Raw genomic sequence first — 27,653 nt, forward strand, 5'->3', positions numbered from 1 at the left:
TAAAACCGCACCAGTCTATTAAGGCGTTTTCCATATTAAACGAACCGTTTATGTATGTATGTTTGGCTAATAGGATTAAAAAATATTTTCGTGTTTCATTTTGAAGCGAAAATTCCAACATTCATTTACGAACATTTCACATAAAAACACCAAAAAGATATTATTTATGTAGGTTCTAACCAGTAAAAAGATGTTTGAAAGGCACACTATAAAACATGAAAAGTCGTATACAATATATTCATCGCGACCTACAAGTTCGTCGGAAGCGAAAACACACAAACATCCACTTCCTTTTCACAATACTATAATCGACCAATGCGAGCGATCGCAGTGTATTGCCCCTCGATGAAAGAAAAGGGAATGGAAACGAATATTTTACTTACTTTTAAGATGGATGCGCCGGTTCTCTGCGCAAATGTAGCCGTTCGCTGCAGGTCCTCAAGACACTTGTAGAGCTTTCCTTTAATGGTGGTCTCCTCTGAAATCTGGCGCCAGAGGCCGTCGCAGGACTTCAACAAGTGTTATGTTTAATCCTACCAGAATAACAGTTGCACTGGTCTGACTGGGAATGGAAAGTCTAGCAAGACTTTTTGTTTTAATCAAGTTCATTAAAATATGTTGTCGGTACATTATTGCCATAATTGTGAGAGAAAAAATAACGAAATATGTTCGGCTTGAACGCATGTCTACATAACTTCGACAAGCACCTTTAGGAAAGCATGTTGGTGCCAAATTCATGATCAGTCGGCAGGAATAGGCAAACGTGCATTTTGCAGATCTTTTTAAATTTATATTGTATTCTAATGTTAGTATATTGTGCCTTAATGGGGATGTTATTGAATAAATCTAAAGTCTGACCGTTCCTTTACTTATGATTTGGATAGTAATGATTCAAATCTAAATTCATGAAATAACAAGACCAAGTCATGTTCAAAAGCTAGATATGCTGCACAAAAAAACTGTATAGCGTACATAGGGTAATATATTATGTATTATTATAGGGCCTTTTCACGTTTCGGAAAATTGACAAAATTAAAAAAATTGTTTCAGATTCGCTAATTTTTATTGTAGTTAAAATATGTGTTATGAAGCAGTTATACTGTACATTTGTCATGCTCTAAAATATCCAGTATATGCATCTTTTACGATTAAAAACCTGAAAATTATAAAGCATTGAAACGCAAAACGAGTCTATAATTTGGAAAGTTCTATTGTTGTCGTTATTTTTTATCGATAGACTTGCATTCAAGGGGTTAGTGGTTCAAGCCCAGCTGAGGGTTACTATTTTTCTTCTTTTTTTAATTTTATTTTTGTCTTTTTACTGGATTTAAAGATCTAATGTTTACATTTATCAATATCATCCATTTAACGACAAACTTCAATACATGCCAAAATATGTGAAAGGTCCCTTGAATTGAGCAATTTATTTATAGAATCATTTCCGACGTGAGAACATTTTACCGACGATTCCATTTTAAAAACGGGAAAATCGTGGAGCAAAACGTTTGGAAATTTATGTGTATAGGGTGTAAAAGGTAAATAATTCTTTCTTGAAAACCATCAATCATAAGGAGCAAACCATTAATTTTAAATGTAACGAGAACTGCATAAATTTCGTCGCTTTACGACATTTGTTACGAATATGCGTATGCACTGTTTTGTAAACATCGAATACATCGCACCCGTGTAAAGACGCGATGGACTGGTCTGATTTCGCAAGGTAAATTATAAGACAATTTAGTTGTTTGTTTTATCAGAGCGCCTGGCGGGATAAAATGAACGTCACAGAAGCCCGTGGGTATATCGCAGTCGAACTCAATGAATATTCCACCGTTGGGAAATTGGTCGACAGCTTCGAGCAAGACGATGAAGGAATAGAATGCCCGATTGAGGTAAGTCATGCATACCATATCCGTGCAAGTATATTACTTACGTATTTACCACACACTTGTTTTGCTTATTTGTGTATATCGATACAATTTGCACGCGGTGCTTAAGAATAAAACACCTTAGAATGAGTAAGACATGTGTTTTTAATAGTATAATAACGATAATCATCATGCAATGAACACATATTTTGTCGTAATATGGTGATTGTGTATGTGTATTGGATAATAATTATTAGAACATTCAAAGAAATGTCAAAATCTTATTAAAAATAGGTTATGCGAAGGTTTAACTTGACAAACTTTACCTAACATGATAAAAAAAATTATGCTACCGAAGGGTACCATATAGTTTTTGAACTGTCTGTCATTTCGCTCGTCCGTATGTCCGTCCGAAAACTTTAAGATTGGTCATAACTTGTGCAATATTGAAGATAGCAACTTGATATTTGGTATGCATGTGTATCTCATGGAGCTGCACAGTATGAGTGGTAAAAGGTCAAAGTCAAGGTCATCGTTCAAGGTCAAAGGTCAAAAATATATGGCTATAAAACGGCGCAGAAGGGGGCATTGTGTTTCTGACAAACACATCTCTTGTTTGTGTCTAAAGTTGTTCTAAACTTCTTTGTATCTACATTTTACAGTATGATCACGTGGCTTAACTTGGTTAAAGCGAAAAAAAGATGTTGACCGCTTCTCGACAGTGTCAAAACGGTGCAAAAACGATGGTAGTCGACGCACGGTCGCTGTATCAGATTTGTAATGCGTTTGCGCTAATATTTAATATTGATTTCGCGACGATTCTTCGTCAAGCAAATACACGCAAGTTGCCGTTCGGACACTTCATGCGTTTAACCCATTTATGCCTAGTGGACTCTCCCATCCTTCTAAATTGGATCGATTTATTTTAAAAATTAGGTATGCGTTATATTAACTTCTATATTTAGAATATTATCATCATGCGGCGTCTCATCTGGGTCTACGCTGTTTGCCAATGCCTTTTTTCTAGACGCAAGGCATAAATGGTTTAATACGTTACGCGGTCGCCTTATTAAAACACGGTTGCAGTTGTGTTTTTAACTTTTTTTGTTTAAATTCGGGGCCGTTATTCGGGCCCCATTCCAAATGGAAAAAAAGTATATATTCTACCAAAATGGGGCCTTAACATTCCCAATGAAGGTTTCCAAAAACAAAATACTTTTTTTTAGATCTCACCATTTACTTCCAATCCAGCTCTATAAGTTGAACTTAGTAAATATGATATTGAAAATACTTATACTCAATTTTAGGCTCAACAACAACACTAATTTTACAATTTTCGTCAGGACGCCGCGATTTTCCCAAATCGAAGGGACCCGGACCCATCCCAAAACGTCGATAAAAAACTTCGGCTGTTGCGGTCAATGTACATTTTCGCTTGCACAAAAAGAAAATTCATTGCATTATAAAAACTCTTATTTCGTTGCCAGTCTGGTCATATTTGTTCTGAACTTTCATTCAAGTATTGTATTCATCAACGTTGTATCTGTTTGTTTACAAAAGTACAAGAACCTATAAAATATGTACTTGTTTAAACGGTGCATGTACAATAAGTCTTTTCATTTACTAATAAGTCACAACCAGAACTTGAAATCAAATACAATACAAAACAGACTAAACTAGAAATGGCGCGGCAGAGGCCGACGCGTATCCCCACGCCGCATGTTTGACCCAGGGGCGCCCCAGGGTTGGTAATGGGGCCATGCATAGTTGAGATTGACTGTATTGTCATAAGAGAAGTTTAGTATCAATTAGAAGTGAATCGGTGTAGAAATGAAGAAATAATAGTAAAAGGCAATTTCGGGTGGGTGTGGCCCATGTGGGCGGGGCGCCCCAGGGTTGGTAAAGGGGCCATGCATAGTTGAGATTGACCGTATTTCCATAAGAGAACTTCAGTATCAATTGGAAGTGAATCGGTGTAGAAATGAAGAAATTATAGAAAAAGGCAATTTTGGGTGGGTGTTGTCTATGTGGGCGGGGCACCCCAGGGTTGGTAATGGGGCCATGCATAGTTGAGATTAACCGTATTGTCATAAGAGAGGTTCAGTATCAATTTGAAGTAAATCGCAGCAGAAATGAAGAAATTATAGTAAAAGGCAATTTTGGAAGGGTGTGGTCTATGTGGCCAGGGCGCCCCAGGGTTGTTAATGGGGCCATGCATAGTTGATATTGACCTTATTGTCACAAGAGAGGTTCAGTATCAATTTGAAGTAAATCAGTGTAAAAATGATGAAGTGAATGTAAAATAACCTAAAAAATGAGTGAAAATCTCTGACCCGGCCCCAACACCAACCCCCATAACTTTTGACCCAGAGTTCAGATCAAAATTCCAAATAGTGAAGGGTCGCACATATGCTCATAGCTACCATGTGTGTAAGTTTCAAGGTTCTAGTGCTAATAGTGTAGGAGGAGATAGTGGCCAGAACGGACAGACGGACGGACGGACAGACGGCGGAGATAACCACAACAGCCCCACGCTTTTCAAAAAGCGTGGGGATAAAAACATCTTTGCCTTATCGGACAGGTATAAAAGGCCAACGTTCAAGTGTCGTTGACGTTGTGTGCATCGTTTAAGATAGGTTTCCACTGCCGATCCGATCAACTCGATCATCCCGATCACCAAATATCCGGACCAAACCCGACCAAGCTCGACTAAAAAGGGTATTCACGACTTCTTCTCGACCTCTTGTCGATAACACACGAACCCCACACGACTCATTCACGACGTCAACTTAACCACCTTTCCGATTTCCGCTCGATCATCTCGACCTATACGCGAGCCCTATACGATCTCAGCTCGACCAATTGGACCTCAGCTCGATCGCCACCAGATCTTCACACGACCAGATCGTGATGGACGTACTACAGTCGTACAAAGCGATCTAAAATAACTCGGGTAGAGGTCGAGCGGATCGGGTACAGAGCTCGTGTATGGTCGAATAGCAATCGGGAAGTGATCGTGTACGGTCGAGAAGCCGTCGGGTAGCAGTCTAGTAAATATGTACATCAAATCGAATAGAGCTCGAGTGGATCGTGTTGCGATCTAAAATTACTCGAGTAGACGTCGAGCGGATCGGGTACAGATCGAGTAGGAAGCCCGACCGTTGCCGACCTACCCGACCGCCCCCAACCACTCGTGCCGACCGAACCAGACCAGTACCCGACCGCTTGGTCGGGATTGATCGAGTTGATCAGATCGGCAGTGGGAACCCAGCTTTAATGGCGAAGTGTAACCCATTAAGCTACAAGTTTGTTATGTTTGGGATTTCAACTTAAATTGGTGATTTTGTACTCAATATAATTTCGCGATTTTCCGTCATAATATGTTTATCCTCGAGATCATAAACAAGAGACACGTGTCTACGGTTTAAACTGATTGTGTAAGGTGTCGTCATGATTTTGTTGTCAACAGACAATACCCTACACATAATCTTGCTGACTCGTCCACGAAACTAAAAGTCGTTTCTGCATTTCGTCATTAATTTAAGTTAAACTGTTTTGGTTTTTAATCAAATATGATCTTGTCAATGGCATTTAATAACATCAATGTCTAAAATAGAAAAAAGTTTTTGCCGAGCCGTTATTTTATTCGTGCCGAGCCTGATAAATTACAAAACGATGGGACAGTAAATTGTTTTTCTGTTTATCATACCACATTTTCCTAAAAATCTGCAAAACAATGCATTTTTTATATTTAAAACGTACGGATCCCCGCTGATTTTGCTGATCCGGCTTTTACACGCTGACATACATGTAGCAACGGCGTTCGAAAAGACGACAGGAATAATCGTATTAAGCTCATCTATTTTTTTTTAATATGAGCTATTGTCATCACCTTGGCGTCGGCGTCGGCGTTGGCGTCGGCGTCCGGTTAAGTTTTGCGTTTAGGTCCACTTTTCTCAGAAAGTATCAATGCTATTGCATTCAAACTTGGTACACTTACTTACTATCATGAGGGGACTGGGCAGGCAAAGTTAGATAACTCTGGCGTGCATTTTGACAGAATTATGTGCCCTTTTTATACTTAGAAAATTGAAAATTTTGGTTAAGTTTTGTGTTTATGTCCATTTTATTCCTTAAGTATCAAAGCTATTGCTTTCATACTTGCAACACTTACTAACTATCATAAGGGGACTGTGCAGGCAAAGTTATGTAACTCTGACTGGCATTTTGACAGAATTATGTGCCCTTTTTATACTTAGAAAATTGAAAATTTGGTTAAGTTTTGTGTTTAGGTCCACTTTATTCCTACAGTATCAAAGCTATTGCTTTCATACTTGCAACACTTATTAACTATCATAAGGGGACTGTTCAGGCAAAGTTATGTAACTCTGACTGGCATTTGGACGGAATTATGGGCCCTTTATACTTAGAAAATTTAAAATTTGGTTAAGTTTTGTGTTTTGGTCCACTTTACCCCTAAAGTATCATAGATATTGCTGTCATACTTGGAACCCTCGCAAACTATCATAAGGGTACAGTAAATGGACAAGTTGCATAACTCTGGTTGTCATTTTTACGGAATTATTGCCCTTTTTTGACTTAGTTACTTTGAATATATGGTTAAATTTTGTGTTTCGATCCACTTTACTTCTAAAGTATCAAGGCTATTGCTTTCAAACTTCAAATACTTTCATGCTATCATGAGGTTACTGTACCTGGCAAGTTGAATTTTACCTTGACCTTTGAATGATCTTGACTCTCAAGGTCAAATTATTAAATTTTGCTAAAATTGCCATAACTTCTTTATTTATGATTAGATTTGACTGATACTTTGACAAAACTACTCTTACCTGACATACCACAACAGACTCCACCCAAACCATCCCCCGTGCCCTCCCCCCTCCCCCCATTCCCCCCCCCCTATTTTTTTTTAAGATCATCACCACACCCTCACACTTTACAGGAATGTACTGCAGCGACAAATTTAAGCGAAGAACACGCTTCACCGAATAGTTTTGAGACGCCATTTTGGAGATGTGTATTGGAATTGACATTTTGATGATGGTGTCAATATTGACATAAGCGTGTTAAATCTTTAGTTTCAATAGTTGCGGATTAGCATACAGTTATCAGTTGTCTTTACTTTTTGTGCAAAACTTGCGAGTACAATATCTATATCGATATTTAAGATGTATTGTCCCATTGATGACGTCATTTAACTTCTGTAGTGCAGGATGTGGTGGTGTTTAAAAATTAAACGTTTTTGTGATTTTTGACTTTAAACTAGAATAAAATATGTACGTTCTTGGTATCAAATTGTTTGTTTTGTTGAACCTGATTCATGGTGATAGAAATTGTTGACTTAATTGCAAATCCCACGTAACTCCAAACATTGACTGATATAAGAACTTCCTGTTGACCATGATATAAAAAAATATATATCAGGCAACGTTATATCAGGCAGATATCAATGCGGTGGTACGCGGCTATAAGTGCTTTGTAATAGCCAGTATGACGACTCGTAATCAGTTAATCAAAGTGTCTAGGGAACACGTTTGTTTTATGGTATACCATTACCACCATTACCACCATTACCACCATTACCATTTCAGACTTGTTAGTCTCCAGGGGTGCCATTTTGGGACACTTCTGTTCATGTTGCATGAGAAAATCAGTGCATATTATTGTTGTATTTACATTAAGTATGAGATAGTGTGTATATTATTTTAACATTAAGTTTTCATTCGATTATGCATTTAAACTAGGGATGGCAAACCAAAGCAAATCCGTCACCGGTTAACCTGTTTTGATATTAAAGCGGTTAACCGGTTAACCGACTGTCGTTGTACCACATAAAAAAAAACATCCGAGAAACGTATACGTTTACAAAGACCTATAAAATATGTATTTTATAGGTCTTTGACGTTTATAAACAATTACATGTATATTCAAATATACTCTGTCTTGTTGATTGTATTGCAGCCTAATTACTTGTGCGTTGTGAGAAATCCAGGCATGTTTGTACAGTGTCGTCCAAGATTAGCCTGTGCAGTCCGTAAAGGCTAATCAGGGACGAAATTTCAACACACACTGGATTTTCGTTAAGCAGATACTTTGCTTTGATTTTCTTTTATGAATTGTGTCTTTGTTTTTATACCGGAGCTCTGTAGCACCGATGTTCAAATCTAGCTATTAAAGGCTTTAAATGAATCACTTAAAATAATGTGAACTTCTGCGAACACGTCCCTTTTTAAATTACACAATAGTATGATATTGATCACAGGGGTAAAATGCAATTGTGGTTATAATAATACTGAAATGCAGTGACATGACACTGATGCTGGTACTGCTGCTGATGTTGGTACTGCTTCTAATGATGATGATATTGATGATCATGACACTGCTGAAATTGATGATAATTAGGAAAAGGAAAAGGAGAACTATCATGATGATATATAAATGCAACTTATTTTTATGCCCCCCTTCGAAGAAGAGGGGGTATATTGCTTTGCTCATGTCGGTCTGTCGGTCGGTCTGTCGGTCGGTCGGTCCGTCCACCAGGTGGTTGTCAGACGATAACTCAAGAACGCTTGGGCCTAGGATCATGAAACTTCATAGGTACATTGATCATGACTGGCAGATGACCCCTATTGATGTTGAGGTCACTAGGTCAAAGGTCAAGGTCACGGTGACCCAAAATAGTAAAATGGTTTCCGGATGATAACTCAAGAACGCTTAGGCCTAGGATCATGAAACTTGATAGGTAGATTGATCAGGACTCGCAGATGACCCCTATTGATTTTCAGGTCACTTGGTCAAAGGTCAAGGTCACAGTGACCCGAAATAGCAAAATGGTTTCCGGATAATAACTCAAGAACGCTTAGGCCTAGGATCATGAAACTTGATAGGTAAATTGATCAGGACTCGCAGATGACCCCTATTGATTTTGAGGTCACTAGGTCAAAGGTCAAGGTCACAGTGACCCGAAATAGTAAAATGGTTTCCGGATGATAACTCAAGAACGCTTAGGCCTAGGATCATGAAACTTGATAGGTAGATTGATCATGACTCACAGATGACCCCTATTGATTTTCAGGTCACTAGGTCAAAGGTCAAGGTCACGATGACCCGAAATAGTAAAATGGTTTCCGGATGATAACTGAAGAACGCTTATTCCTAGGATCATGAAACTTGATAGGTAGAATGATCATGACTCGCAGATGACCCCTATTGATTTTCAGGTCACTAGTTATGTATAATAGCTGACTTTCGAAGTTGCGATAACACCAAAGTGCAGTGCTATACTTAACTATGGCATTGGCTATATTCGAGTACACAAACGTACTGAGTATAACTTGATCCGCGTCATGCGAAAATGGGTCTTATTCGACATATGTAGCTCCAGACAAATTAACGCCGATGATACCACGAGACCTTGCGTGACTGCGCAGGCTGCTCTGGAGCAACGCTGGCCGCATATAGCATAGGGCCCATTTTCATACGACGCCGTTCAATTAGGATTGTTAGGGGAACGATTACTTTTGAATGCACGTATTGCCTTATCTTAATGGGATAATATATGATGCTTGTTAAATAACAACTTTATTTTATTACTTTCGCTCTCTCAAAATCTGTGTTCATGTAATAATAAATGAAGCGTTTATACGCTTCGGGAATAATAAAACAAAGCGTGGTAATGTTAATGGGATACCAAGTGAACTTGTTTACTTGCGCGAGTTATTGAAATGGCTCTGCTTGACTGAGTTTTAAATATGTGGGTTATGATTTAGACTCCATCGTGCGCATTGAAGGATGTCATTATTTTGTTGTACTGGGGTTTGGTTAGCTGCGTCAAGTTAATTTTCTTAGCAACGCCGTGTTAAATAAAATCCTTTTTTTACGAATATATGCTAGCTAAATGCTATATGACAAGTAACAACGCCGTATTATAAATGCTTTATACTTGAAACAATCGCTTAAACATACTACCTATTTTACAACATATCTAGTGGATATTTTATTCTTTTTATTAAATAATTATCTGACTTTTAAGCAGATTAATCTAAACCTTTTTTAAATATCCATATCTGATGTTATAATCTCGTGCTTTATATTTTATGTATATTTGTCTTTTAATTTACAAATTGATTTCAGTCTTTCAGCTTTTGTACAATTGTTATCCTTATTCTTCATATTTTATAGTCGGTTGTACAAGCTGCATAAGCTTATGTTAATTGTTTTTATTCACTCTTGCCGACTCAAAATAAATCTTATCTTATCTTATCCTTACTACATATACCAAATTATATAACCAGACATAACAATATAACAAAACGTTTAAATAGTAACTGATGAACTTCAATAGTTTCTATCAAGAGTTCCAGTGCTCACATAAACATAAACAAACGGTGGGACGAACATATCCGAAAATAACTATTCAAGATTACTATCACCTTTAAGTCAATCAATCAATAAATTCTGTTGTAGTCTATTTATGTTTCTCATACAGATGAAAACTATCACTGTTGTGTGCTGATTGAAAAGGAAAAGGTGCTAACGATTTGAGCATTTATTGCGTTCAACAAAAAATGCGTTTTCTGTAAGAGAAGCCGAATATTTATTTTGTAATCGGTTAACCTCCCAACGAAACGGATAACCGGTTAACCGATTAACCGTTGCCATCCCTAATTTAAACATGTTTACACAAAGAAAGAAAGCCGGGTTAATTGTCCTAATGGCATGTACTTCGGATTTACTGTATTATCTTTGAACTTTGAATAATTCCAGCGAATGTCTCTAACATTTGTGAACACATTACTGTACCGATGTAACTCCGTGTTTGATTTACATATTTCAGAAGCCTCTTTTTACCTGTGGAGGTGTTCAGACAAATCTGCTGAGATTTTTATTGCAAAGCAATAGTAACAATGTGTTTGTTTTATGCCCCCGAAGGAGGGCATATAGTGATCGGACCGTCCGTCCGTCTGTCCTTCCGTCCCACTTTGCATTTAGGTTTCGAAAAATGCTCATAACTTCTATGTCCCTTCACATAGCAACTTGATATTTGGCATGCATGTGTATCTTATGGAGTTGCACATTTTGAGTGGTGAAAGGTCAAGGTCATCCTTCAAGGTCAAAGGTCAAGAAACATGTATCAAAGTGGCGCAGTAGGGGGCATTGTGTTTCTGACAAACACATCTCTTATTATGGTTTTTATGGTGGTTTCAAAAATGCGTTTATTTTCCTCACAAATTTCATTTGCACAATATTAAATACAACATGACTGGGGCCGTTTAAAAACACTCCATTGTTATCGATAGCCATTTGTTAACGATTTCGGTCAAGACTTTTACATTCCCTCAAACGTTTGATACGGGGTCTATTGGAGTCACGCTGCTGATCGGTCGGTTGGTGGCTGGTTTGTTGGTCTCTTTTGTCAATCTGTAAGTTTGTGGAGAGTACTACTTCTGCATTTTGATAGATCTGTGCTTTTGTTGCCCCTATGTTTATAAATATAACTTATCGTACTAAATATTATGTCGTTGAACTATTATGTATATGTGTTATAAATTGTATTTTAGCCATACTTGAATGTATTGACTAAACACATATCTGTATGCATATTTTTGACGTTATATTAACCAGTGTCAGTGCGCACGAAAATCCTAAATGTTTTTCGAAATTTGTCAAACAAAGGAAAACAAGGGACAATATTGTCACAAAACCAGGTTTTCATTTTGAAAAAAAGTCTGATAAAGGAGACAATTCAAAATGTGCATTTTTACCCCCCCCCCCCCCCCCCCCCCCCCCCCCAATTATGTAAGATTCAATCTATTTTTACTTATGGCGACCTTGATTTCAATTTGGAAAAAAAAGTGTGATAAAGGGAGACCAACTCAACAATGTACATTGTTACTGATTGTTCAAAGTTACCCCCTTTGTTTAAAAATCAATCTAGTTTTAGTCGTGGCGACCTTGACCTTGGAGATATTGACGTAATTCTTTCGCGCGACACACCGTCCAATGATGGTGAACAAATGTGCCAAATGATTTTAAAATCTCACAATGAATGACATAGTTATGGCTCGGACAAGCTCATTTATGGCCATTTTTGACCTTTGAACTCAAAGTGTGACCTTGACCTTGGAGATATCGACGTAATTCTTTCGCGCGACACACCGTCTAATGATGGTGAGCAAATGTGCCAAATGATTTTAATATCTCACAATGAACGACAAAGTTATGGCCCGGACAAGCTTGTTCTGCCCGCCCACCAGCCCGCCCACCAGCCCGCCCGCCCACCCGCCGTTTTCGCCAATCTAATAACCAGTTTTTTCCTTCGGTAAACCTGGTTAAAAACGTTTCACGTTCATATTCGTTCTGACATTCGACGCGTCACGTAATATCTAAAAGTACTTACAATATAAGTATTGTAAAATTAGTATTTTTGCATGCATATCATGTTATAAGTGTGAAGAGTGAATTATATGTACCTTCACATTTCGCAAGGAGTTTAATATGAATGTACACTTAAAATATCGCATTAGCATGGGTTGTAGATGTTCCGGACAAGCGTAGAAAAATAATTTACTTCTGAGCTGTGTGCCCTAGAATTGAACCTTGTTCCTGCTGTTTTAACAGTGACAAAGCGTGCGGAGATACTTCGAGTGTCTTATGTGACGAAGCTCTAGTTTTAATCAAGATACACTCGATATTTTCATTCCCTATATGAAGTACAACAATAATTCGGACGTAGTACTACTTCTGCTAAATATGGTTTAGATATAGAGACCGACCAAAATATATTCCACCGGTATCCGCAATCATGTTGTTATTTCGAATTCCTCCGAACAAGCGTTGCTGTCAGTCAGACGGGATTCTCACGCCTAGAAAAAACGCGCTGTCGTATAATAAGGCAAATCAGTCTCTAGTTTAAAAAAACGATTCTAAATGAAAAGGCAAATAGGCTGGCTAATCGTGTTTTTTTTCTCGAAAACTGTTCACTTTTCACGAGTTACTTACATCTTTTACATAAATGTCATTGCATTATATCTTTATTTCCATGTCTAATTATATGAGAAGAAAGTATATTATAACACGAAATGGCGCGGCAGAGGCCGACGCCAATCCCCACGCCGCATGTTTGACCCAGGGGCGCCCCAGGGTTGGTAATGGGGCCATGCATAGTTGAGATTGACCGTATTGTCATAAGAAAAGTTAGGAATCAATTAGAAGTGAATCGGTGTAGAAATGAAGAAATGATAGTAAAATACAATTTTTGGTGGGTGTGACCTATTATGGGCGGGGCGCCCCAGGGTTGGTAATGGAGTCATACATGGTTGAGATTGACCGTATTGTCATAAGAGATTTTCAGTATCAATTTGAAGTAAATCGGTGTAGAAATGAAGAAATTGTAGAAAAAGGCAATTTTGGGTGGGCGTGGCCTTTGTAGGCGGGGCGCCCCAGGGTTGGTAATGGCGCCATGCATAGTTGAGATTGACTGTATTGTCATAAAAGAGGTTCAGTATCAATTTGAAGTGAATCGGTGTAGAAATGAAGAAATTATAGTAAAAGGCAATTTTGGGTGGGCGTGGCCTATGTGGGCGGGGCACCCCAGGTATTGTAATGGGGCCATGTATAGTTGAGATTAACTGTATTGTCATAAGAGAGGTTCAGTATCAATTTGAAGTGCATTGGTGTAGAAATTATAGTAAAAGGCAATTTGGGGTGGGCGTGGCCTATGTGGGCGGGGCGCCCCATGGTTGGTAATGGGGCCATGCATAGCTGAGATTGACCGTATTGTCATAAGAAAGGTTCAGTATCAATTTGAAGTGAATCGGTGTAGAAATTAAGAAATTATAGTAAAGGGCAATTTTGGGTGGGCGTGGCCTATGTGGGCGGGGTGCCCTACGGTTGGTAATGGGGCCATGCATAGTTGAGATTGACCGTATTGTCATAAGAGAGGTTCAGTATTAATTTGAAGTGAATCGCCGGTGTAGAAATGAAGAAATTATAGTAAAAGGCAATTTTGGGTGGGCGTGGGCTATGTGGGCGGGGCGCCCCAGGGTTGGTAATGGGGCCATGCATAGTTAAGATTGACCGTATTGTCATAAGAGAGGCTCAGTACCAATTTGAAGTAAATCGGTGCAGAAATGAAGAAGTTAATGTAAAATAACATAAAAAAATGAGTGAAAATCTCTGACCCGGCCCCGCCCCAATAAAAAAATGAGTGAAAATCTCTGACCCGGCCCCGCCCCAACCCCCATAACTTTTGACCCAGGGGTCAGATCAAAATTCCGTCACTGTCACCGTCGCACATTTGCTCATAGCTTCCATGTATGTAAGTTTCAAGATTCTAGTGCTAATAGTGTAGGAGGAGCAGGTGGCCATGACGGACGGACGGACAGACGCACATCACCACATTATCCCCACTTTTTTCTCCGAAAAACGTGGGGATACTGATCTGATCAGATTTAATAAAGCAGATTACAGATCAGCCAAGAATACCAGCAAAAGAAAGTTCAGGGTCGGCATCACAAGTTTAAGTCAGGTTAGTGGGAAGAAATTACTGTTTGACTGGCGCCTTATGGGGCTGGTTTATAAATCGCAACCCTTTAAAAACATAAACCCTACGTTAATATTAAGATATATGGGATTTTGGTAGATATCCCTGGAACACGCGGTACAGGACTGCGAGCAGACGACGCCAGAAGCGGTGTCAATGAGCGCCTCTCTGTGCGACTCTGGTTTCGCCGAGTCGATTGCCGGCTGCATCGAGCTCCAGTGCTTAGAGTGCGTGTGGGAATGGTCCGCTTCAAAGGAGTCCAGCGACAGTCGCGCCAAGTGCACGTGCACTAACAACGAGCATGACGGCTTCGAGGAATACGTCCACGAGATTTTCATGCACCGGCTGAAGCTCGAGTCAAAGTACCACGTGCTGGCTTGTCTGGAAAATCAACCGGAGGTAGTGATTATTTGTTTGGTTTATGTAAATTTCCTTGTTTTACGTCTGCCATTAATTGGGATTTCCCATTTTATGAACCATCGCTGGAATCTTTTAAATAATTACAATCGATAGGGAATGGGATTTTTAAAAGGATGTTTACAGTCGGCATAGTTTAGACTACCAAGTTAAAATCTTACAAATTATTGAACCACTATTGTCAATTTTAGTGACACTGTTAAACAACCTATGAAATATATTATCTAACATTCTTAGCATGAGCATTTGGCAGTGATATTTTTCTTAAACGTTAGAAATTTATATCGTTTCGTATCAATATATAGTAGGATAACGCGACGAGATCGACGATTCAAATGCAACATTTTCAAGTGTAAACATTTCAGATCAGCATTGTCGTCCGGAAGACAGTGATCGAGTGGCTGACCTCCGCGCACCACGACCTGAAGCTGTGCCAGGACACGCTCTACCTGGCCGTCCATGTGTTCGACCGCGTGCTCGATGTCATGCAAGTATCGCGTGACTGCCTCGAGCTGCTCGCGATTACGTGCCTCCTCGTGGCCAGCAAACAGGTAGCGGTGGTCACGTTGAGATAAATATTCTCAAAACTCAATGAAGTGTATTTATACAGATTTCAATTTAATTGTATCGCACGAGATGATAATTGATTGAACCTAGATTTGGAGACGCGGTGCTGGATATTACAGCATATTATTTTTATACTTTCATATTAAGCCCCGTGGGAGTCGTCGGATCTATTACGGACAATAACTTCATCGTTGTTTTATTAACCAAGTTTTCCGAAGGAAAAAACTGGTTATTAGATTGGCGAATGTCGGCGGGCGGGCGGGCGGAACAAGCTTGTCCGGGCCATAACTTTGTCGTTCATTGTGAGATTTTAAAATCATTGGGAACATTGGTTCACTATCATTAGACGGTGTGTCGCGCGAAAGAATAACGTCGATATCTCCAAGGTCAAGGTCACACCTTGAGTTCAAAAGTCAAAAATGGCCATAAATGAGCTTGTCCGGGCCAGAACTATGTCATTCATTGTGAGATTTTAAAATCATTTTGCACATTTGTGTACCATCATTAGACGGTGTGTCTCCCGAAAGAATTGCGTCGATATCTTCAAGGTCAATGTCACACTGAGTTCAAAGGTCAAAAATGGCCATAAATGAGCTTGTCTTGGCCATAACTATGTCATTCATTGTGAGATTTTAAAATAATTTGGCTCATTTGTTCACCATGATTGGACGGTGTGTCGCACGAAAAAATTTCGTCAATATCTCCAATGTCAATATCCCTACGACTAAAAATAGATTTATTTTGAAACAAAGGGGGTTAATTATAAACAATCAGTTCAGTTTGAGTTGTCTTCCTTTTATCAGACTTTTTGTTTTCAAATTGAAAACCTGGTTTTGTGACAATTTTGTCTCTTGTTAGCCATTTAAATAATTATCCACAAATGCTTCCCATGTGGAGACGACAATTTAGTTTTACGCACATGTTAATGGCGTGGGTAAAGATTAAATCTAACACCGTATGGTCAAAGAATAAATATGCAGATAGCCGTGTTTTAACATGTCATATACGCATCCGCTTGTTGAACACATTAAGGTGTTGTCTCAAAGCTTCCGGACTTATCTGATTCTCCCCCTTAAACACATTTTATGGTAGTTGTAGATAACTTGTTAGGAGCCGTGCCATGTTAACCTGTGCGGTCAGTAGCTACCCACTTTGTTCCCGACCACAGTTCGCACGCTGGTCTGGAACTACGCTGTCGCATATGGCTTAAGTCCTATTTTCGCACGACGCGGCTCGTATTGTCATGTTTGTTATTTATAACCAATAACCAATTTGTAAATCCTCTCACAAGCACTTTATAAAAAATAACAATTAAAAAGATCATTTACGGACCTTGGTCTTTATTTGCGATGTTTAGGCACACATCGTTTTGCTATTTTTATGACACTATTTCCAAAAAACGCACACAACTGTCATGTTTTCATCAATTGCAGTAAATAACGCCATCAGTCGGTAATTTGAAATCGGTTTAGAAGTGGATTTTTTTAATAAATAAAATCAATAATCGTGTAAGCTTCTTTTCATAACCATATGCTAGAGATTGAGAGAGAAGAATTAAGTCAGAAAGATGGAAATCGAACACGATATACGAGATGTGCGGTGTGTTATAATCTTTTGGGATATTGAAAAAAAGGCATTTACCACGTTTGAATAAAGTAATTTAACTTGACTTAAAGTTGGAGATATACATATTATCTAATGCGGACAGCAAGCAAATTTGTAAAACGCTATGGTGTAACTCTTTACGTTTTGACCTTTCAGAACGAGATATGTCCACCTGAAATCCACGAGCTTTTGGAGAAATGCCACGATGTATTCACAAGGGAACAGGTAAGGAATGTACGACATGTTTTGTGTGAATGCCCATCATCTGCGTGTAGGCAAGATAGTCCATATAGGTCATATGCAACTGAGAGTATTTGGAGAGAGACCCACGCGCAGAGTATAACAAATGGCGGATTGGAGCATTTAACGTTCAAATTTGATAGCACATGAAAACATCAGGGATGAATGAATTGGATTAACATTAAAAAAAAATATTGACCAGATTTGTATGCTCCCTATATATAAAATATAAATTACCCCAACCTAAGGGCTAAAGGCCCATATATATATATATATATATATATATATATATATATATATATATATATATATATATATATATATATATAGGGGCCTTTAGCCCTTAGGTTGGGGAAATTTCGTGCGCGATTCTCCACTTTTGGGGAAATTTCACGCGCGATTTTTTCCTTAATAGGGGACAAATTTCAAGGGTCTTACTTTTACTGTTAATCGGGTTAAAAAAACAAAAACGACTTATTTTCTTCATCTATCAATATTTGTGGTTGATTTACATGTTATTACACTATTTCACAGAGGCTTTTCCCTGATTTTCAGAATTAGAATGCACTGGTGATGCAATTAGGATTTCACTAGACTCATGAGTCTGATGATCATCTTGTCTGGGACAGACTATGACTGACTTTGTCAAAGTTATCACTTCATGACAGGGACTAACTGTGGCCGGCTGTGCCAGACTGAGTTGACCTTGACAGGGACTGGCTGTGACAGTTTCAGACCGTTCAGGAACACACTGCTGCAGTGGACTTACTTTTGTGAAGAAAGCTGTAATAACCGCGTTATTCGCATTTTTGGGGGCTTTTTGCGGTAATTTCGCCAGTTATGCGACATTTTGCCTTTTTTGGTGACATTTTACGTAAAGCGAGTTTACAGTTATCGTAAATCGGCCAAGGGAGGTAATCATTGTCGTAACATTTATACAGTACAGAACGGCGTGTACGGGTTGGGAACCATAATTGGACGGGTACCAAACGGTGTTTTGTACGATTTCGAGCGAATTTGTTGTAAATTCAATCGTTTTGAACTGTTTAATGGAAGGGAAAAGCGTCCGCTTGGGGAATTTTTCGGTCCGAAAAGGGGAAAAAAGTAGCCTAGATTGCTTGGGGAAGACGCCGATATTCGGCGTCTGTTATATAAGGTAAAAAAAAACCTGAATATGTCTCTAACATAGTGTTAGGGTAGTTTATGAATCCTTATCGGATCCTGCCCATACACAACTATGGTTTCATGTTTGTAATAAATGTTAATGTAACTGTCCCTTCTGTGTATGTAAACTGTTCCAACATTGGAAGATGTGTTGCGGTGAAAGTATGGGGTACTTCTGCACCGTAGCTAGACGCACACGCCAAAGTCTCCAATAGGAATATGTCTGTTTGTATGTCTGTTTGTATGTCTGTATATCTGATTGTTCACGCATATCTTTCTCCATATATATATATATATAGTTGTCAGTTTGGGTATCCTTACTTCCGTCACACTTGTGTTACCGTTTCTCATAGCGCCTTTAATTATTTTACCGATCTCTTACATATTTGGCATTTAGGTACCTTGCATGGATCTCTACCTTTTGATGAGGTTTTGAGGTCACTGGGGTCAAGGTCAAGACCACCGAGGCTAATAGATTTTCTCAAGGTCACACTTTGGTTAAGTTTCTCATACCGCCTTCAATATTTGATCGACCTCATATATTTGGGATGTGGTTACCTTGCATGGACATCTACCTTTTTGATGAGGTTTGAGGTCACTGGGGTCAAGGTCATTGAGGCTAATAATAGATTTTCTCAAGGTCACACGTTTTTTCCACACAAACCATATAAGGACAAAGCATCGTTGGGGAGCATCCATCAGTTTTACTGATATCCTTGTTTACTTGGTAGAGCGTCGGACCACAAATCCGAGGATGGCGATTTCGATTTGCCACATAACTTGTGTGAGTATCTGTCATGAACTTCTGTGAACGGACATTCTCCCCCTACCTCTTATTCACGTTGTCAGTTACCTAAGTGCGTGCACTTAGTACGTGTAAACTAGCTATTGCAGGACATATTTGAGTTGGTCATGCATATGCACTTAGTACGTGTAGACTAGTTATTGCAGGACATATTTGAGTTGGTCATGCATATGCTATGATAACGGATGGCACTTCGAAGACAGAGAAAAACATCCTTTTTCTTTATTTACATCCTTAATAATAGTTTTTGTGACGCGGTACATGTCGGAGTTGATAAATATGTTTATATATGTTTATGTTTAAATAAAATATGTTCCTATCATCCAGTTCAGGCTGATTTCAATGGAATTTTAGTTTATATTCAAATAATCAACCGTTTTTTCGAAGGATTGCTTTACCGCAATACGAAGTACTATGCCATTAATCGGTCAAAAAATATTCCGTGTCTGAAAACCAAAAGAACAGAACATACATGCAAAAAAAACTGAATAAATCACCTCTCGCTCGTGGCTTTTGTTGTTCTCTGGTATCGAAGTGCCGTTCGTAATCATAGTATCCCAATGACCGGTGTGTCTGGTATCGAAGTGCCGTTCGTAATCATAGTATCCCAATGACCGGTGTGTCTGGTATCGAAGTGCCGTTCGTTATCATAGTATCCCAATGACCGGTGTGTCTGGTATCGAAGTGCCGTTCGTAATCATAGTATCCCAATGACCGGTGTGTCTGGTATCGAAGTGCCGTTCGTAATCATAGTATCCCAATGACCGGTGTGGCTGTGACATGACTGAAATACAAATAGAAAACGTCGCAAAGTCAGACCAAACTTAACAAAAGCAAAATTTAGTGTGTTAAAGCAAGATTATACGATTTGTATATGTATTGAAATGTAATATAGTGATAAAAAAATATGTTACAATAACTCAAAATAGGCAAGAAAAATTATAAATTGAAGACGAATTTCATAAAATGCAGCAAAGACAAACTAGCTCCCCGAGCCGATTGTGACGAAGATGTTTCGTACATATTTTCTACCAATAACCAAAGCATTCGTCTTTTTATAAGGATCGGAGTTAGATATCGTTGCAGAAAATTCAAATGATCTGTAAAACGAAATTGTGTCTTTGTGTCGTATAAACGAATCTGCACTAAAACTAAATTTAGATTTACATCGTACATGCATGATACACATGCTAGCGAATTCGACTTTACAGACATTTTCGATTTCAGAATTGAATTTCTGGCTTATTTCGCATTTATCGACACATGTTCTTCTTTATTTTAATTTAAATGTATATGTTTTTTACACATTTTATATAAATTCATTAATATTTGACAAAATCGTATAATCTCGCTTTAAAAACCGACACGCATTAGCATTAACAAACAATAGTCTGATTTTAGCTGCACAATTGTAAAATACCCATTTGAACAGGGAGTTGCGTTTTTCTGTTTGCGTGCTTTTAATGCAAGTGGCATTACTCTTGAATGTATTTCAACAGGACATACTCTTGATTGTTCCCCTTGCATCGCATTCGATAACATTGTAACGCTATACGATATTACCATTGCGCACGTTTAATTTTGTGCCAAATATTTGTTATTGACATTTATGAATAATGGGTAACATAATTTCACGAAAACGTGAGTAACAATCTAAAAATTATGTTATTCAAGCTGCTATATATGTAAAGTAAGTTAGGAAATGCCGGTTTCACAAGTTAGTTTTTGTATAATCTTTTACCCTCATGAACATTGTTATATGCATAGTGTAGTTATATGCATAGTGTAATGATGAAATGTGAGTATCAACTGAAGATTATGAGTTGTGGCTCGTGTAATTAAATTTACGACATTTGAGGTCGTTTTCACTCTGTATGACCCGACAGTTACCTAGGAATCTAGAACAACCATCATATTAATATGATTGAGCTTACTATCTCAGTCAAGATAAATGTTTGACAAATTTAACTTAATATGTCCTGCGCACGAGATTTATCAATGAATTATCAATATGTCACACATTTATTTTTCGTTTTTTTTTCTAAATAAAAACGAAACGATCGCCATCAAACAAATTGGTCGAATATAAAGGATTCCACTTAGAGGTCAAAGGTCAAGTTTACTTAGGTCAAAAATTAAATTGTATATTTGCGGCCTCAGCTATAACTTTGCCAAGTTTAGATGTTTGTTTTTTTAACTTTTCATAAATGTAAACAATCAAATACCTGTAACACCCGTTTCCATTCCTAAAAGGTCAAGATCACATTGGAAAGGCCGAAGGTCTAGCTTGACAACAAAGGTTTAATGAGGGCGCTTATATGTCCTATCTACTCGTGTCTTGTTCACTACTGCTATGACTTCCACTGCTGATGACGTTAAAACTTAAAATAATATATAATATTGATTGATTACGAAAGACGCACGGAGAAACACAGAAAAAATGCGATTTTTTAGTCCACGTACACGTATATTATTTCAGTTTTCACCGTTAATTTGCGAAACATTGCATCGTATTTAAAACTATTTAGTTTAGTTTAGTTTAAACCTATTTATTTTGGCTCGATTGCGTCGAAAGCCTTAGGCTTATATAAACGCTCTCGAGTCCGTTTCCTGGGCCTAGAACCGGTACTTGGTGTCTTTGGGGGAGATCTAAAGAACGCTCCCACGGTGGGGATCGAACCCGTGACCTCCCGGTCGCAAGGCGGACACCATATCCATTACACCACGGCGACCTTGAAACTATTTGAGACTCACTCTGTGAAAAGGGGGCATGTGCGTGAAGTGTCGTCCCAGATTAGCCTTGCAGTCTGCACAGGCTTATCTGGAACGAAACTTTCCGCTTTTTAAATTGCATGTTTCGTTTAAAGGAATACTGTTACAGCGGAAAGTGTCGTCCCTAATTAGCCTGTGCGAACTGAACAGGCTAATCTGGAACGACATTTTACGCACATGCATAAACCCTCTTTTCTCAGAGCGCGACTGATTTACATTTGCGTTGTTGCTGAAGAAGTTTTGCCACATTAACCCATTTATGCCTAGCGTCTAGAAGAAAGGGCCTTGGCAAACAGCGTAGACCCAGATGAGTCGTGGAACGCATATACACATACTTACAACTAATCGTATCTGCAATCCATGGTGATAACTTATTACAATACGCAATGTATTTGTACTCTTAAATGATATACCAAGCGAGTCCTAAGTAAGAATATCCGTTTCGCAATGAATTTTACTGGAACAGACTTAGTATTGCGTATTTATTGTCGACAAATGTGCATTAACCGAGGACGGACGAGCCTGGGGATACCTAACTACTAGTGCTAAATAATTCTCCCTTCAGCAGCGTATACAGACGTTTGGTTTATACGAAGCGAAATTACTCCTTTCATCGAAAATCGTGTATGGTTACAATTTGCCCATTTCGATTGGATTACACTAAATAAGTTGTGGTGGGAATATTCTCTAAAAGCATCGTCTTTGTTTATGGACGACAAGCTTTCGTTTGAAGACTCTCGTTATGATGTTCTATTTTGGACCTGTATGTAAGGAAAGCTTTGATGATTTCTCATAAATTGTGTCTTGTTCTGAGAAAACTGTGCTTAATTCATGTGCTTAAAGTGTCGTCCCAGATTAGCCTGTGCAGTCCGCACAGGCTAATCAGGGACGACACTTTCCGCTATTCTGGTATTTTTAGTTACAAGGAAGTCCCTCCTTACCGAAAATCAAGTTTAGGCGGAAAGTGTCGTCCCTGATTAGCCTGTGCAGACTGCACAGGCTAATCTGGGACGACACTTTACGCACATGCATTATGACCAGCTTTCACAGAACAAGACACAATTAATTACTGTTTTGAGATTTGATGTACGGTGATTAAGCGCTAAGGTTATTTACGGTTGACTAGTAGCCTGCAAAAATATAGAAAGACAGTGAACTTTTAAAGGGATCTTTTCACGCTTTGGTAAATTGACAAAATTGAAAAAAGTTGTTTCAGATTCGCAAATTTTCGTTTTAGTTATGATATTTGTGAGGAAACAGTAATACTGAACATTTACCATGGTCTAATATAGCCATTATATGCATCTTTTGACGATTTTAAAACCTAAAAATTATAAAGCGTTGCAACGCGAAACGATTGAATAATTTGGAGAGTTCTGTTTTTGTCGTTAAATTTTGTGAAACTACGAAGATTGCTTATATAAGGTATAAAATACGTCAAGTATGTGTGCTCGGCGGAATAGCTCAGTAGGCTAGAGCGTTTTTACTTCAGGACTCTGGCAGTACTCCAGGGGTCACTGGTTCGAAACCTGGTCCGGGCAATGTTCTTTTCCTTTTTGTAATTTTATTCTTGATTTTTTACTGGAGCTTTTACGAACCAATGTTTACATTTATCTATATAAAGCATTTAATGAATAAGTTAAAAAATGCCAAAATCTGTGAAAAGGCACCTTTAAGAGTCAATATCTGTCTAACATACGATATGGCATACCTTTTGTATTGCTTAAATGTATTGAGCTCAGGATAATATGTTTGGGAAGGCTTAGTTATTGGAGTGAAAGATGTGACTCAGTTTTTACTAAAATTGAAGGTTTTATATTTACGTACATTAGGATTGGAATTAGCATTGCGACCTATTGGTGACCTTTGGTTTTCACCCTCAGCGTTTCTATTTTTAGACATCACCAATTGAGATGTTAGACATGATAACTCGCTCTGAGGGTGATAATAAGACAACAAGTCAAGCTGCGAGCCTCTTTACATATCTAATCTAGCTCCTTTCGCAGACAAATATTTTACACACACACACACACACACACACTCAATTATAGTGCTTATATGATTCTGTCGGATAGACAAACGGAAACCATTTCCGAAAGGTCGATAAAGTAGTAATAAAAAACATAAATTGTATTTTCTTTTGTTTTTAACCAAGCATTTGACTGGATACAAAACGGGTATGAAATAGTGTGCACAAGAATGATTATTCGTATTTTACGAACTTCTTTCACAAAAGTCGTTTTCCCTGTTTGTTTTACCTCGATTACACCCATTGCATTGTGCTTATATAAACACATTCGAGTCGGGCCCTGTGTTTCTTCCAGAACAGTAATTCGAGTCGGGCCCTGTGTTTCTTCCAGAACAGTATGTTGTATCATTGAAACCAATATCTTGAAAACATCCCCGATTGTAGCGGATCGAACCCGGCTCCTTCCGGTTCCAAGGATGGTACCATTACCAATTAAACACTGGCCCCACCGATCTTACGCGAACGCCATATCCGTTACCACCTTACGACATTCCCGTGTCTTTTTTGCAGGTGAAGCAGCTAGAAATGATCGTGCTGATGGCGACCAGTTTCGACCTGCTGGCTCCCACTGTCCAGCAGTTCCTGGAGTACTTCGCCGCCGCGTGCCTCCAAGGTTGCCTAGGCGACGAAGAGCAAACCATGCGGCTCAAGTATGTACATGAGCCTCGTTCTGAGAAAATTGGGCTTAATGTAGTTCACACAGGCTGATCAGAGACGACGCTGGTATGAGATTCTAAGTTTAAAGGTCTGTTCTTAGCGAAAATTATATTTAGACGAAGTACTGTACATGATTAGCCTGTGCTGCAGGCAATCTGGGGCGACACTAAACGCACAAACGTTCAGCCCAATTTTTCCAAAACGAGGCTCATTCATATGTGGCCCACTGTGGACCGGGGATTCGTACATGCCCCGTTGTTTATACATGTCTTACGTATGTACACAGCGGTCTGTGAATTATATCTTTTACGTCGGTTATATGTGGGCAACTGTGCGCAAACATGTCATTTTCCAAGTTGAAGGCTCACGACTCGATTACATAGGCCGGTATTTTTACCGGTCTTGTGTCCAATATTTGAGTGTTTTTAGGACTCATGGCAGGGCTTATATGTGTACGCGAGAGAACACAGAGTATTTAACAGTTTTGTGACAATTTATGCCAGTAACTAGTCCGGCATGTTAACTTAGGTACTATGAAATTAGTATTTTAATTTGTTCTTGACCCGGACTGACATATCTAGAACGTGGTCGGGATTTACACTTATTGTCCCCTACCGGTGAAACCGGAGGGGACTTATGGTCTGTCACTTTTCTGGATCCTGCGATAACTTTAAAAGTTCTTCATATTTTATCATGAAACTTGAAACATGGATAGATGGCAATATGGAGATTATGCACGCCATTTCATTTTGGCTATGGCAACAAATATTTTTTTTTAATCTGACAATGGTGGAGTTTCATCGTTAGGGGACAATATTGCTTGGCAATCTCTTGTTATCCCCACGTTTTTCGGAGAAAAAGTGGGGATATTGTATTGATGTGCGTCTGTCCGTCCGTCCGTCCGTCCTGGCCACCTGCTCCTCCTACACTATTAGCACTAGAACCTTGAAACTTACATACATGGTAGCTATGAACATATGTGCGACGGTGACAGTGACGGAATTTTGATCTGACCCCTGGGTCAAAAGTTATGGGGGTTGGGGCGGGGCCGGGTCAGAGATTTTCACTCATTTTTTTATGTTATTTTACATTAACTTCTTCATTTCTGCACCGATTTACTTTAAGTTGATACTGAGCCTCTCTTATGACACTGAGGTCAATCTCAACTATGCATGGCCCCATTACCAACCCTGGGGCGACCCGGCCACATCGGCCACGCCCACCCAAAATTGCCTTTTACTATAATTTCTTCATTTCTACACCGGCGATTCACTTCAAATTGATACTGGACCTCTCTTATGACAATACGGTCAATCTCAGCTATGCATGTCCCCATTACCAACCCTAGGGCACCCCGCCCACATAGGCCACGCCCACCCAAAATTGCCTTTTACTATAATTTCTTCATTTCTACACCGATTCACTTCAAATTGATACTGAACCTCTTTTATGACAATACGGTCAATCTCAGCTATGCATGGCCCCATAACCAACCATGGGGCGCCCCGCCCACATAGGCCACGCCCACCCAAATTTGCCCTTTACTATTTCTTCATTTCTACACTGATTCACTTCAAATTGATACTGAGCCTCTCTTATGACAATAAAGTTAATCTCAACTATGCATGGCCCATTAACCAACCCTGGGGCGCCCCGCCCAAATAGGCCACGCCCACCCTAAATTGCCTCTCACTATAATTTCTTCATTTCTACACCGATTCACCTCAAATTAATACTGAACCTCTTTTATGACAATACGGTCAATCTCAACTATGCATGGCGCCTTTACCAACCCTGGGGCCCCCGTCCACATAGGCCACGCCCACCCAAAATTGCCTTTTACTATATTTTTTTCATTTCTACACCGATTTACTTCAAATTAATACTGAACATCTCTTATGACAATACAGTCAATCTCAACTATGTAAGGCCCCATTACCAACCCTGGGGCGCCCCGCCCATAATAGGCCACTCCCACCCAAAATTGTCTTTTACTATAATTTCTTCATTTCTACACCGATTCACTTCTAATTGATACTGAACTTCTCTTATGACAATACGGTCAATCTCAACTATGTATGGCCCCATTACCAACCCTGGGGCGCCCCGCCCATAAAAGGCCACACCCACATAGGCCACGCCCACCCAAAATTGCCTTTTACTATAATTTCTTCATTTCTACACCCATTCACTTCAAATTGATACTGAACCTCTCTTATGACAATACAGATAATCTCATCTATGCATGGCCCCATTAACAACCCTGGGGCGCCCCGCCCAAATAGGCCACGCCCACCCAAAATTGCCTTTTACTATAATTTCTTCATTTCTACATCGATTCACTTCAAATTGATACTGAACCTCTTTTATGACAATACAGTCAATCTCAACTATGCATGGAGCCATAACCAACCCTGGGGCGCCCCGCCCACATAGGCCACGCCCACCCAAGATTGCCTTTTACTATATTTTTTTCATTTCTACACCGATTTACTTCAAATTGATACTGAACATCTTTTATGGCAATAAGATCTATCTCAACTATGTATGGCCCCTTTACCAACCCTGGGGCGCCCCGCCCATAATAGGCCACACCCACCCCAAATTGTCTTTTACTATAATTTCTTCGTTTCTACACCGATTCACTTCTAATTGATACTGAACTTCTCTTATGACCATACGGTCAATCTCAACTATGCATGGACCCATTACCAACCATGGGTCGCCCCTGGGTCAAACATGCGGTGTGGGGATACGCGTCGGCCTCTGCCGCGCCATTTCTAGTTACGTATGTTCTTCTGCGGGGTTAAACAATACACACACAAGGTTGTTTAACATATCACTTAAATATTTCGGGGAACCAGGTGCAGAAGTGTGTATGCAGACGGAAGTGCTTAACATCTCATATTGTGAAGTGAGAGAAGTGTTTGTTTCCGCAAAAAGCGCATTCAACGAAATTCTTTT

The 27,653-nt window shown here is 39.1% G+C and overlaps 1 protein-coding gene across 1 annotated transcript in view; it reads left to right on the forward strand.

The window, feature by feature from the left end:
• The first annotated feature begins 1,479 nt into the window (after positions 1-1,479).
• The window catches only part of LOC127877495 (cyclin-O protein A-like), a 29,209-nt gene continuing 3,035 nt past the window's right edge, over positions 1,480-27,653 (forward strand). Inside the window, exons 1-6 of the mRNA XM_052423434.1 lie at positions 1,480-1,535; positions 1,758-1,892; positions 14,533-14,832; positions 15,216-15,401; positions 17,179-17,247; positions 24,543-24,682. Coding sequence (XP_052279394.1) covers positions 1,776-1,892; positions 14,533-14,832; positions 15,216-15,401; positions 17,179-17,247; positions 24,543-24,682 — 812 coding nt within the window. The 5' untranslated portion in view covers positions 1,480-1,535; positions 1,758-1,775. The remainder of the gene's footprint in view (positions 1,536-1,757; positions 1,893-14,532; positions 14,833-15,215; positions 15,402-17,178; positions 17,248-24,542; positions 24,683-27,653) is intronic.

Source organism: Dreissena polymorpha, chromosome 4 (genome assembly GCF_020536995.1).
Source record: "Dreissena polymorpha isolate Duluth1 chromosome 4, UMN_Dpol_1.0, whole genome shotgun sequence".
NCBI lineage: Eukaryota > Metazoa > Mollusca > Bivalvia > Myida > Dreissenidae > Dreissena > Dreissena polymorpha.